At 43.6% G+C, this 14766-nt stretch overlaps 1 protein-coding gene across 1 annotated transcript in view; it reads right to left on the bottom strand.

Annotated features, from left to right (window-relative positions):
* Positions 1-2197: 2197 nt before the first annotated feature.
* LOC135915275 (uncharacterized) overlaps positions 2198-14766 on the bottom strand; it is a 182863-nt gene continuing 170294 nt past the window's right edge. The window contains exons 7-8 of the mRNA XM_070539464.1: positions 6067-6219; positions 2198-2338 (exon numbers count right to left, since the gene is read on the bottom strand). Of these exons, the coding sequence (XP_070395565.1) occupies positions 2198-2338; positions 6067-6219 (294 nt within the window). The remainder of the gene's footprint in view (positions 2339-6066; positions 6220-14766) is intronic.

Below are 14766 nucleotides of genomic sequence, written 5' to 3'. Positions count from 1 at the left end.
AGGTATTGCTTGCTTGAAAGCTCTCGCTCTGTTTTCTGTGCCTTAATAATACGCACTTACTCGCTCCCTGAAAAAAATCTTTTGGTCGAAAATGACTATCAGTAAAGTTTAAGCTGCACCTTACCTCGCACTTTGGAACGGGAGGCGTCAGAAGCAGACCGCCAAGCACCAAGTACTACTCCCCTAAAAAAAAAGAAAAAAGTCAACGTTTCTCATCGGAAACATGCTTCCGTTTTTTTTTTTAATACGTTCTTGCTGCATCGATATTGCAGCGACTCGTAGCGAAATATAAAAGAAAAGTGATTGAAACTTCAATAAAATATTTTTCAAAAGCCTTCGACCCATCCACCCTCTTCCAGCAATAACGAATACTGGAAAGCTTTTCTGTGCTTTATTCCATATTAGCGGGTTGGAAAAGCAAGTTATATCATGGCGTCGCAACTGCACGCACATTGAAAGAATTCTTTTATGGGCATTCGTGCCTGAGACAACGTGAAATTGAAGAGGAAGTTCTCTGGACCAGTGAGAAGCTCAAGCAATACACACTGCAAAGAAGAAGCTGAAGTAAAAAAAAATGACACAGGAGAACTTGGGGAAAGGTATATTAGATGTGTCATCCCAATGTGCGCAGACGTAAAGCCTAAGCTGGAGACGAAATATCTCAAAGGATCGAAAACGAAAGTCTTTTGTTCGTTCGTCTCCATGCTGAAAGCAAGTAAAGATATATTTGAAATAATAGTGGCAGCCTCGTTGCACTTTCAGCCGCTTTTTTACAGTTGGAGTGTTGTGCTTCGTTTTTTAGGTTTTGTGCCTCGATGCACTACTTGGCACAAACTTTGACGGTTCATGTGAGGGCAGCCGTTGTGGACGCAAAACTTCTCGGGCAGAACCACACCAGACAAATTATGCATCGCCTTGTGGCTTTCGAGTCTGGCACAATTTTTCAATTTTCTTTTGAAATATATGCGCTGGTAATGTATTATGGAGCCAATATGCGCGATAAATGTACGCTATGCTTACGTTGTCGCGATTATCTGGTGATATCACTAAGCGCTGGTATATTCAAAGCTCTCGCCAGGAAAAATTTTCGTGGTAAAAGCTACCTATCAGCAGGATGGCAGGCTTGCGCTCGGCATTGCATCCCACCTCGAATATGTACAGAGACAATCCTTCGGTAGTGAGACGAATTGGCCTGTTTTAACAACGTAACACTTCCCAAGTAAGTCAACAAAATAATGAAGACGCTACTGCGTCTTCTGCGACCCTTTGGTGTCCTTCGTCTTACACCACGTCATGGCGTTACTTGTGCTTACACGTGCATGTTGAGTCACTACCTCTTCCCGACTTTCTTATTTTTGTGCAGCGTCTCCCCTTACCTTTAATAAAACAGAAGACAGGATAGTTTGTTTAACCTCTTAACTATCTCTCTTTCAGAAACTAGTTACTTGTTTGATCCTATTCTCACTTTTTCAACGAAGCAACAAGGAACTTGTGCTACTTTGTGCGCGTTCATATTGATAAAAGGTATGACAAACAACTGACAAGAACTGAGGACGAGTCCTATGTCCGCGAATTAGCCCATCGAGTGTACAATAGGGTCATGCTCAGGGCTATCCACTATCATGAGAAACAAGCCTGATTACTATTCAATATTCAGTGTGATATGTCGCTTGAACTTCTGGTACTTTTCGCTTTGCAGCACGAGGGTGCGGGTTCGATTCCCAGCCGTTGGATACCGCATTCTGGGCTAAGCATACGCGTCCGTCACGTATGCTTTGATCAGAATGCGGCTTTCTCTCGAGAGAAAGATGACAACGCGTGTAGAACGTGCTTTTGGTGTACGTTACGGAAACCCGGGTGATCAGAATTAATATGGAGCCCTCCACTGAACGGCAACTTTTATCGCGCCTGTATTGTACTGGGTCGTTGAAACCAATCAGTTGATCACTCACTTATTGTACTTTATGGTAAATGAACTGGATATATGCCGTTTAACACGTTCAATTGAAGTTTATACTGCTATATGTGCTTGAATGCATACCAACTTATCTTTGCTAAGCTGCGCGTGGTCCTCCATATGAGTAAAATAGTATCTCCGTTGTCCTATGAATGAGTGAGAAAACGTTATTTTGAATCAGAACGACTCGCGTCCGGCGAGTTAGTGGGCTGGGGCACCCGCCGAGGTTACGGCCAAGAGTTAATCTTGCCTCTCGGCGGCTTCCTTGGCCCGCTTGATTGCCCAGAGTTGGTCTTCTAGGTTCGAGCTGAGCAGCGCGGCTTGCCATCGCGCGCGGATGCTGTCGATGGAGGCTTCGCTCGCATTGTCCTGTATTAGTTCCTGGCATTCCCATAGGATGTGTTGAAGCATGGCTCTGGTTCCACAAACTTTGCATCTATCTATTGTGTATATAAATAGCATGCATTAGTATCGAGCTCTTGTAGGATTTGGTTTGTAGTTGTAGCCACAGGACAGCTTGCGATCTAGTGAGTTGTGGATAAGCGCATCTTTGCATCCTGTATAGGTTGGTGAAGTTGTTGAACCTGGTCAATCTGTCTTCCCATTCCCATACTTCAGAGGGCCCTGTCGAGGGGTCTACGTTCATCGCAGCTCGGAAAGTCAGTGCTCGAGCTACGTGGTGTGCTACCGCGTTAGGGTTGTCCTCTCCCGTTGAGTCGGTGGTGTGGGCTGGTATCCATAGAATTTGAACGCACCTGTCTTCCCTTGTTGGTTTGCCTTTTATGATTATGTTTAGCACCTCAGCTGAGATCCGGCCGTTCGCGAAGTTGCGTACTGCCGTCTGGGAATCGCTGATTATATAGTATGCGTTAATTTGTGCTATGGCTAACGCTATAGCCGCTTCCTTCGCCTTTTCAATACGTGTCGTGTTTATAATCAAGCTTGTGCAGCATTGTCTGTTGTGACTAAGTACTGCTGCAACAAAGCTGCGTTCGTGTTTATAACGAGCAGCGTATACAAAGACCGCGTCCTTGTTCCTTCCGTAGTTCTTCGCCATGTTCTTCCCCCTGCTTTTTCTCCTGCCCTCGTGGTGCACAGGATGCATATTCTTGGGTAAGTGGGGTACCGTGAGTATGGCCCTTATTTCCTTAGGTATGTCCCGTTTGTCTCCGTGTTGTGTGTGGTAGCGGATTCCTAATTTATCAAGGATGTATCTGCCCACCGTCGTCTTGGAGATGCCTTCGTATTGCGCTATACGTTGCGCTTCTATTCCTCTCGCGTGTCGTGCAGTCCCAGCTCTATGAGTTTCGCCGTGCTCGTGCTTAGCATGAGTCCAATCGCTTGTTCATATATCTTCCTAATCAGGCCATCTATCTTCTTCTTTTCTGCGGCGCCCCATCTGTGGTATGCCGCTACATAAGTTATTTGACTTATGACGAACGCCTGGATGATTCTCATGACGCTTGCTTCTTTCATTCCCTCGTGCCTGTTGATGATTCTCTTGATGCATCGCATCGTCTGAGAAACTGTCAGTGGTGAGTGAGAAAATGTACTGGCTAATCATTCTCCTCTTAAATGAAGAGCTTTCTCTTTCTCTCTCAGTGGCACGTGATATCTAAGACGCTGAAAATCACTAAGGAAGAGGCATAAATACGTGTGCTTAACGGTGCTGGTGGATTAGTTGGCTATGACCATGGCTTACTACTTATTCGTGGTCTATTCGCTTCAGAACTCACGAATTCTGAGTAAAGCAGTTCTTTCGGTCATATATCAAAAGTTGCTGCGCAGCAAACAGTGTCATTCCTGATTTTGCATATGGCCAAGCTCTTCAAGCGCACTGTTTAAACAAAGGTACAACCATTAGCCCAGAGTACAGTAGAAAGACGATCCCAATGGAGGCCGGATAAAAAAATTTCGGGGACAAATGATTCTACTGTGCAGTGAAAACGACCCGAAAGAGCACTGCAGCCCAAAAACTGCAGCAAAAATCGGCAAATTCAACAGCGTTTTACGAACATATCATTGTGAAACGAAAAGCGCAAACCAAGAGGTTTTAAGATATCTGTTGTTTTTTTGCCTGTACGCCTCGCTTGAACCATACACGACAGCCATTCTTTGTAAATGTTGAGTGCTCCCTGTGCGTGACCCTGCACAAATAAAACATTATTTTCTGCGTAACGTCGAGCCTTAACTGAGCTCATGGACCCATGAAGCTGCATGCATTTGAATTAAACACGGAAACATGCAACGCATGGGCAGGCTCTTGTATGCGATAATTTTTTGTTTAAAAACTGGCGCGCACCACAATATTTATGCGTGCGCTGCGGCTTAGGTTGCCATGCGATCGAACTGAGAGCTTTGTGTACAAGCGGTGCACAATAAAAAATAAAAGAAGAGGAAGAAGCTGTGCATCTCGCAACATACATTTATGTCCCAAATTTCTCAAAATGCACGGACACGTGGTTAAATGTTTCTCGCGAACAAACCAGGCTTCGCTTTTCCGATGTAATAAACGAAGGACTGTCTGTTGGAATGCCGTTTGAGCAACCTCGTACCCAGACCTGAGACTACATTTCGCTGCTGGCACGTGTTGACGCTTCCATTGCCCCTTAACATCACTGACATCTTAATATCCCTTCACTTCAGCATTTATACCACGTCGGCCCTTTCTCCCGACCTCATCCGCACTCTTTCTGTGTCCTCCTCCCCGAATGCGGGCAAGCTTCAGATTCCAATATTTGTTTTCTTTGTGTTTGCTTTACGTACACTACCATGGCTAGAATTACATCATGATGAGTTAAAAGTACGCAGTTGCGAAACGCGCCTAGGAATCCGCGACAGTACGACTGAAACACTGCTGAAGGGACATTCCTGTAATGAAGGGGAGTAAAGGGAAGAACGAAATGAGTGCAAACGGTAAATACTGCCGTTTAATTTTGCAAGGACAGTGCTGCAATGATTTCAAGATTACCAGAAAAAAAGTGGTTTACTTCTTTCTTTCTACAGTTCTCTCTCTCTCTCTCTCTCTCTCTCTCTCTCTCTCTTGTTTCAATCACCGGCTCATCCCCATGAAAATGTGAAAGCAGCCACACGACGTGTTCTCGATGCAAGCACCGCTAACGCAACAACCGCGACGAGAAAATTATCATGACGGTTTCGAATGGCGTGTGTTGTGGCAGAACGGTGTGTAAAATCAATAACCTGCAGTCCAAAGCGTATCTACTGGTCGTTGCGTGCGGTTTGTCTACTTGAAGAAGGTCTACGCAAACTGCTGGGTAGCCTGACGGTAGCCGAATGGCAGCGCTCGCCTATACCGACGCCTTTTCGTCTAAACACTAATGATGTCGCTTTATTACTTACTGTCACGCAAACGAAACCAAGCCAGGGGACGGAACAAGCACTGGCCCACCCTTTATGTAACAATACACTTATACCTAAGATAGCGCTGGCTGCGCTCGTAAAATATTTTGCATAAAGATATAGCGCACGCATATTATATTTATCTAATATGCATAATGAGCTAGCGCGAGGTGAGCAGGCAGCCACGAATAGCTCATTTGTTCCGATGATGAGCATTATTTATTGATTCTGCTTGCCGATCTAAAATGCTAATTCATAATCTTGCATTACTGAGGCGCTTTGAATAGGACACTCAAGTTCTCTTTGATGATGCATTTATACCGAGCTGGCTAGTAAGCTTTCAGTACCTCAATTGTCGTATCCGACGTTTGCAAAGCGACCACGCTCGGCGTTCTTTAGTGGCGGCTCGTCTCAGAATTTTCCCGCTTAGTAAGAAATACTAAGCGCGTGAGCAACACAGTCTGTGAGAAACAGATGCTCTAAACGCTAATTTAAAAAATCATATATAAAGAAAATTCTTTTTTTTTACTTTTTAATAGATTAATGGCGGAGAAAACAATGGCAACAAAGTAACTGGTTCATGGACAGGAGCGTCTGAAAAACTAGCTTTTCACCTTTAATTTCTCAGACAGAAAAAAAAGATCGTAAAAGCAAGCAGGCCACATAATGGCTTAGTGACGTTAAAGATACTGTAGTGAAGTGAACAAGCGAACCAATTAACTAACAGACAAGCAAACAAACAAACATACAAAAGGCGTAGGTGTTGCGGGATTCGTCTTCCCAACATGTTCTTTGAAAATACTGCCGATCTGCGTGGAATACGATATCATATTCCTGGCACTGGGATTCCTCGACACAGCACCGAACATAAACGTCGAACATCGCAGGGAGAGGCCTTCATCCTGCAGTGGAGATAAAATAGGCTGATGATGATGATGAATTATTCAACTTCTTAAATATTATAATCATATTAAAAGTGTGAATGAGAAAACTGCAGAGCAATATGAAAAACTCCCGACACAGCCCCCTGTCGCTCAATACGTGCTATATAAAAGTGTTTTTCCGAGCGTGAAAGTAGCCCACGAATGCACTCAAAGTGCCCCGAGCGGCCAGTCGCGCGGCGATCTTGCGCGAATTTGCGGGCTTCTTTCACACTAAGAAAAACACTTTTATGTAGCACGTATTGAGCAACAGAAAGCTGTATCGGGAGTTTCTCATGTCGCTCGACAATTTTCTGATTGATACTTTTCATCTAATTACAATACATAAGAAGGTGAATAATAAGTTAAGACTAATTATCTAATTAGGCGGAATGAAAAAAATAATTTTAGTATCTCCAAGCGACGGCAAACAACATTACCTTTCTTCTGTCCAGCTATGTGACACTCGCATATTTTTAAATTCTAGCTAAAGTTAGCTGGACACCCTGCACAATAAAAACATGCGCTGACGCAGAACGCGAGTATGATTATTGTCGAGAATGAAGAACTTAGTCTGGCAACTAAATTTTTCAGCTACTACTTTAGTTACACGACAGGATTAAACAGTATACAGCATGCAGGCTTCCGCGGGATTTGGCGCGAGTGTTTGTTTATAGGCAGTAACATTCTGCTGATCGCTATACTTACACACTTGCACAACATTGGCGCAGCTCAGCTTGCAAAATTTGAACCGCATTTGCGTCACTAGCGCACACGTCCTCGATACTTGCACTACATTTATAACGTTGCCCAGGGAACGCCCACTGCCTGATCAAACAACGGAAGTGTGCAAATGTTCCCCTTTTGAAGTGAAAAAGGCCTTACTGGACACGATGTTTCTATTTCTGCGCGGAGGAATTAAACTGCGTAGTAAAACTACTCCATTCATGTTTTTTATTATCTCTCAAGTGCAAACAATACTGGTTTAGTACAAAGAAAAGATAACATTGAAAGGCATATTTTTTTATCTTCACCAGGTGGGGAACAATTGTCACCTGAATGATTCCAAGTGCTCACGCAGTAATACGATAATAATCGGATGGAAATCAGCTAATTAACAGGGATAAGAGGAGGCACTCACTCTGAAAAAAGCCTGTGTAGAAATACAGATTTATGCGTGCTTCCATTTCCGGTCGTGTTTCTGTCAGACAGAGCAGGGAATCTCTCAGACGTATTCATGACTTTGTGTAGTTTATTATGCGCTTTCTTTTTGCATTTTCCCCATCTTCATCACGCACACGTCTAAGTACGACGAGAGAGAGAGCAGCAGACTGTAATAACGAACTGATAAAACCATGATACCATAAATATTTCTCTCTCTCTCTACAAATATATATATATATATATATATATATATATATATATATGATAGGTCAGCTCCTTCTTTGCCTATTCGTGCTTCAATAACATGGAAGAATAGCGTTGATGGGGCACTTACGTGTCCACCCAAGCAAGGTGATATCGTGGGTTTTAAGCGAGAAACAAACACACATCCACGTACACACACAGGCATGCACACACATACACACATTGATGACTGGAGAAAAACCGAACCAGTAATAATAATAATAATAATAATAATAATAATAATAATAATAATAATAATAATAATAATAATAATAATAATAATAATAATAATAATACCTTTATTTATAAAAACAAGTGGTGCAAAGTGCCAAGGCATTAGGAAAAAAGTTGCTACAAAAGCAACTTGACCGGTCACTCGATTAAGATCAACTTTTCTGCCGGTACAACGCGCACGAACAAAAAACGATTTATTTATTTATTTACAGTACCCTCAGAGTAAATATACATTATAGAGGGGAGAGGCTTCATAAAGGAAGTAAAAAAAAATGATATACATACAATGATATACACTGTATACAATGATATACGTGAACATTTATTTTGTTTTACAATTTCGGCATTGTTAAATATAATCTAGACTCCCTTAATATCTAGTTAATCCTAAACAAAACAGTACCGCCACGTTGTACTCTTGCGTACCGAGATCTTTCTAATGTCGGACAGCTTTCCTTTGTCGTAGCTTTACTTAAAACTCCGCGCGCGATACCAACTGCAGCGTCAGATTTGAAAGGATGAACAACACTAATTTAAACGAAGTCTGCGGAACCAGCGCGTGCGTAAGCACTTTCCGGCGTGCGCGAGGAAACATCTTAATGAAAATATCGAACGCGTGTTTTCATTAAACCCCCTTCCTTCTATTGTGATTACATCGTGATTGAGGATAGCAGGCTTCCACGCTGCAGGCGGGCCATATGAAAAGAAGCACAATAAATAGGTAAGTAAAGATGACGGCAAAGTGCAGAGCTAATGGCATGAAAAGAAATGATTTTTTTTTATTCGCAGAACATCGACTTTCGCTACCTCAAGAAGGCGCAGACCTATGCGGCAAATGAAGGCGCGAAGTGCGAGCGGCGTGTTCGAAAGACTCGCAGAGCCACCTTTTCCCTGTCTTGTACAGACTGCCGAAACAAATATATTTGTAATTCTGAATTTATAGCTGCTGCTTACGGTGAACAGTAGCTTAAACCGACCATATATGCTGAACGGTGGCGCACCGCGAAATCCGGAACTTTCGATTCGACAACCTAACCAGACGTGGCGGTAACGCGGCCTCTCGACGTCAGCGCAAAGAATAGAGAGACGCACTCTAGGTGCTACCTTACTTAAACCCCTTGCTCCACTCTCAATTCAGACAAGGTGGAACGCACTGTCGCTTTCTCGGAGCTTGTTGCCGTGTCAAAGAAAAAATAATTGGAGGGCGTTTAAGCTTCGCCTTTAAGCGTGGAACGCGATAGCATTCAAAGATGCCTGACTATTTTCCACGCTTCCCAGCAACGTCAACTTTCTTGCGGATGCGCGCAGGCGAGAGCCACCTGGATGTTATTGTGGAAAGAAAACGAGTGCGCCGTGCCACTCTTTGAATGGTGGAAGCCATTGTGTAATATTTCTGGAGCGCGAAGCTCTGAAGTACGCAGAGAAGAACAAGAACGGACGAAGGAGGGAAAGATTGCAAGAGGACAACACGAGCGGTGACTACCAACTGAATTTATTACACACACACCCATGCATATATATATATATATATATATATATATATATATATATATATATATATATATATATATATATATATATATATATATGTATGTATGTATCTGGTGATATACTTATCGAACACAACGTCAGAGACACTGCTCACAACGGAAGGTTAGCCAGCAGTATAGGGTTGGCACAAGCTCAAAAGCGCGAACTCCTTATCGTGCGCAACCACTGATGGCTGACTATTAGACTGATTTAATGGTTGACTGCTTGATGTGAATAGTATCTCTGACACGGTGTTTGATAAATATATCACATTGTGTGTATATATTTGTGCGTATTGTGATCAATAAATTCAGTTGGTAGTCAGCCCTCGTATTGTCATCTTGCAATACTGCCTCCTTCATCCGTTTCTGTTATTTTTTTTGTCCCGCACGTCAGCTCTTCGCACTGCAGAAATTTTACAACATGTACCGAAACCAACTCGCCGATATCACTAGAGAGAGACGGAGGAAAGGGGAAAGGCAGGGAGGTTAACCAGAGGGGAAGATCCGACATATTTAATTGTAGAAACGCTAGAAAAGGGATTTGTGTTTGCGTTTCCGCGCAACAGAGTTATGTTTTCTTGTATATACAAATCATAATCCGGCGCCACCATGTCTGTAGGTTGTGTTTAGGTCATAGTTCACAATTTTTGTGGCGCACCTTACTATGAGGAATTCAATTAATTCAGTAACACCTCTGTGCCACGCGGAGGGCCCGCGTGTTTACAGTTCGGAATGATTTTTCGCGAGACGACATCCGACACCACTACCAACACCGGATTTTTTGCGCCACGGGGCTCTTAACGCTACTGCGTAAATAAGCTCCTGCATACATTTGCCAGAGAACGTATAATATCTAGCGATTTTGTGCTCAAGTCTAGCTGTACATGCGTGTTTACTTTACATCAGCGTCTTCTTTTGCACTATTGCTTTGACTATCTGTCATTGCCAGTGCTGTTGTGCATAGGTGACTTACCTTTATTTTATCTGTCTTTTTATTGCGTTTCTACAATCGGTCTGAGTAGTACGTGATAGTTTCACAGTTGATGTTTTGCCCACATTATATGAGTGTTGCTATTTTCACTGTTGTTGTGACTGCCGCATCGTTATGCTTGGTACGGATTCATGACAAGGTATTTCAAAAGACCCGCCGTATCGCGCGAAAGGGCGAAGCATTGCTTACAATATCAAATTACTATGCAGTTACACGAATGAATAAGGACAGTAGTTTTATCGGCCGTGTTAACGTGCTATAAACGTTCGGTCATTAACTAAATGAACAGGCATGGTGTCACGCGTGCACAGGAAAAAAGGAACACATTTCACTCGATGACTGTGGACACTCGCTGTCATGACGCCGACGTGACGAAGAGCGGCAGCAGCGGCGAGCGAATTCCCCTTCGCGCCGCCACTCGCTTCAACACAGCGCCCACGAACACAGAACACAGCGCACACGAAGCCACCAGCTATCTGGGGTTTCCCAAGCTTTGCACCCACCGCAGATTACCTCCAAGAAACGCGGCCGCGCTCAGCCGTTGCATGCGCAGCAACGGCCTGAGGAGAAGCGGAGAAGGGGGTCACCCTTCCCCCCTCCCTCTTAGAGGGCACCCCGCTTCCTCACTTGCGCGCGCGAAACGACAATGCGGATCCTCCCCACCCTCCTTCCTTGCGCGCGTGAGATCAAGCCACCTTTTTCTAGACTCACCATCGCACGTTTTACCCTCGCACCTACAGCATACGGCATGTGAGCGCGAGCTTATCGCACTTGGACTCTATAGAATACATCACGGCAAAGCGGACGACGACGATGACGGTGGAAATCCGCCTGGAGTGCCTATAAATTAGTATCGCAGTAAAACTATGGGCATAAGTGTACGTGTATACCGATGTCTATGCAAAAATTAGTGCAGTCAGTCCAGCTGACGAGACACGGTGTGGCCTAGGCTACATCAGGGCGGCGTTCCTTACCAAATGTTAATAAACATTTGAGCCGCGAGACCAGGTACTCATTATCAACATAGAGTTTAACACATTTGAGCCAAGTCTACGCAATGTCAACAGGAGAATGTGTTGGCTTTCTGGGTAACGTTGTCGCAAGCGGTTAATGCGACATATAAATTGTTATACCAAGTAAATTTCACAGCAAGAATAGATAACCAGGCATTATACTGTAGGTATAGCTAAACTTAGATTGTATTTGCGTAGCATCACTTACCACGCACCATTCTTTGCATATTCTAAAGAATATTTTTTTTCTTTAGTGTCAAGAAGACTATAGACGACCACTTAACCGTTCTCCCCTACCGATACCCGATGTGTTCTGCTCGGAGAAGAGCGTCAAGCGCTGCTTGCGATGTGTCGACATTAACTGCGGAGTCGGTCATAACTGCTTACGTTATGCAATATTCAACACATGAACACATAATAGCGCAATCAGCGTACTGTTTTGCGCAGTAATGAGGCAACCGCACCGGACTCTGCTATTCATGTTCAGTATAGCCTCAGAAATGTTGTGCGAGCACCGCCACACAAATATCATGGCGACATCTACGCTCAATCAAGCCGCGGGCCGTATGCTTTCGAGCAGTAGTGTACACAATGCAGCGATCATTCTCGGATAAAAAACGAACAGTACTGCAGGCCTAGTCGAAAAATCGAGCACAAGCAGTTCGAGAAAGTTTTTTGCGCAACCATAGTTTTGTTGTTTGTAATAAAACATCTCTCGTGCGCGACTGAGCGCCTTTTCTCTCGCTCTTTCTTTTATTCGTTATTTATTTATTTATTTATTTATTTATTTATTTATTTATTTATTTATTTATTTATTTATTTATTTGCAGACAAGCTAACAGCAGTGAGAAGAAAGAATAGGTATTGGCGTGTAAACTGTCATCACTGCTGGAATATGAGGTTAGGATAGAAGTTGGGTTCTTCTGCAAACAATGGAGTAGCGACGTCTGTAAATAACGGGCAAAGCAAGACTGATGTTTGGGACGATGCATGTCGCAGGCCTAGCTGTCACTGGTCGTCGATTCGTGCTTTTAACTACAAACGTTGAAGGGATCGAGATGACCGTTCGCTTTCACTGTCGTGTCTTGCTTCAGCGGTAGGATACGAAGAAAAGAAAAAAGAAACCTTCAAATGTAAAATAAGGAGGAAAGGACAAACAACAACATTAAATTGGTCTACTTGAGGTACTGTTGTCAAGAGACGTGTTTTCTTACCGTCTTTACTTTTCTCTTTGAAAGGCTTTCCCTTACAATCACTGCCCTTTCATTCTCCTTCTCTCGTCTTTAGTTTAATCTTTTTCGGCTTTTTCGATCATGCACAACTGTACTCTTAGCAACGTTGTCTCGGAAACACCTCTGGATACATAACGACCCTCTCTTCAAATGTACTACAGTTTGCCGTGGTTACGATATTAACTGAAATTCTACACAGTTTTTCCAATATCACAGCGCTGAATAGGAAGAACATGGGTGACATAGGCAGTCACCCACAGAAAAGAAGCCATTCGCTATTTATAGCTCATTGTGTGAATTGCGAGAAAGGACAAGCTGATTCGCATGGACCGTAACAGTACGCCGGCACAAAGGAAACATTGTAAAGCCATCGGACCCACCATGAGACATGCACACTTCTTTTCTCGACGATTGCGTGTAGCATATCTTGACGCACAACTCTCCTCCGGCATTCCCACTCAAATCGGAAATGTCACAGGCAACATCCGTCGCTTGTTTCGTGAAAGCGTCGGTGGAAATCTCGAACTTGTTTGAAGAAATTCACTGACACCTCGAAAGAAGGCGTTGCGGTCATTGCATCTCCAGGAATAGCAAATTGTTTGAGGCCTACTGGAGTCGGCGTTGCAACAATTGACCGAAAAAGAAAGATTTCAAAGCTTGATGAAGGTGTTGCAGCAAAATGTTTTGTACAGTACGCCTTCGAGTCGTTGAGAGAGTAGAAATTGAGTTATAATGCGGTCCCGTCTCTGTCTTTCTTTCATTTATTTCTCTGTCTTATTTCATTTACTTTTTTCTGTGTTTCTTTCTATATCTTTTATTCTCTCTAGGAGCACGGAGAGATAAGCAACTCAGCGCCATTTCCGTCACCAATCGGCGTTGTTTACAAAAGTGTACAAGAAAGCAAATACTTAACAAAGGTGTGTTTACGCGGTTAAGATTTTATTGCGTGGCACATTTTTAAAAATTTTTGACGGATTGTTCCAGAGAGCTCTTAAATAGCGGTGAGGTACCTTTCTGAGAAAATTCTCATGGACGAGCAGTGTGCCTAGAAACAAATAAATGATCCTCCATTTTTCGCTTCATCACCCCGTAAAGTACCCGTCATAACAGCCCCAAGAAAAAACAAAACACCGTACATATGAGAGACGAAAAGGGGCGCAGCTATCCGTTCAGGCCTGAAAATTAATTTCCCCTTCTTTCGCGCTCCTCTGAAGACGTGCCTCAAAGTCATTCGAGTGCGTCTCTGTCGCTTGGGTTATAACGTTACCTTAGAGGCCGCCGTCTTTTATTTCACCCATTTTCTCTCATACCGTGAAAACCCAGCAGGCGCAGTGTTGCGTGACGTTCCTTTTTCCTAAAGTAAGGAAAGCTCCAGCTATTTCAGCTTCGCTACTCCTCGTTCATCAAGCTGGCTATGCTGCGTATCTCAAATACGATGCAGTATTGGTGTATATATGCAGAGCCGGTATCAGCTCGTTGGTGTCACGTTCAGTAAGTTTTGGGCACATGACAAAAGTTTCAGTTTTGCCTGTACTTTGTTTGTTTTAAATGGACAGTGAACAGATTCCGGTAATTTAAAACGCACCATTACCTACGAGAAACATCTCAAGGAAAAGGGACCACGATGAGCTGGTTCTGCTTCACACTGTAGGAACGTCGGATGTCGGTCGTCCGTATTTTCAGCGCGGCCCGGCTGAGTATGGGCGCAGTTCAAGTTGCGCAAACGTAGAATAGATAGCATCGGCTTCAGCACATGTTCAGGAGTGCGAGACGCTACTATACTTTGGGAACTTAATACTGTAGTTTCCATAAGACCCCGCACGTCATTCTTCAAAAAAAGAAAGAAAGAGGCTTGGAAAACCCGAAAAATTTCTCCACACTATACCCCATCGAGCACCCTCCATTGGACCTTTCTCTCAAGAGTGAGAGAGAGGGATATAAGGAAGGCCGGGAGGTTCACCAGTCAAGAGACCCGTTGGCTACCCTACGCTGGGGGAAGGGGAAGAGACAGAAGGGAGAGAGAGAGAGAGTATAGAGGCGTGCACGGACAGTGTCGAAAGAAACTACTGGCAGCATGTCACTAGTGGTGGAAAGCAGAATAACCTCCTGTTTTTCGCTTT

This window comes from Dermacentor albipictus, chromosome 5 (assembly GCF_038994185.2).
Source record: "Dermacentor albipictus isolate Rhodes 1998 colony chromosome 5, USDA_Dalb.pri_finalv2, whole genome shotgun sequence".
NCBI classification, from domain to species: domain Eukaryota; kingdom Metazoa; phylum Arthropoda; class Arachnida; order Ixodida; family Ixodidae; genus Dermacentor; species Dermacentor albipictus.
The sequence above is the reverse complement of the archived record's forward strand: the minus strand, read 5'-3'. Positions and strand labels throughout refer to the sequence as shown.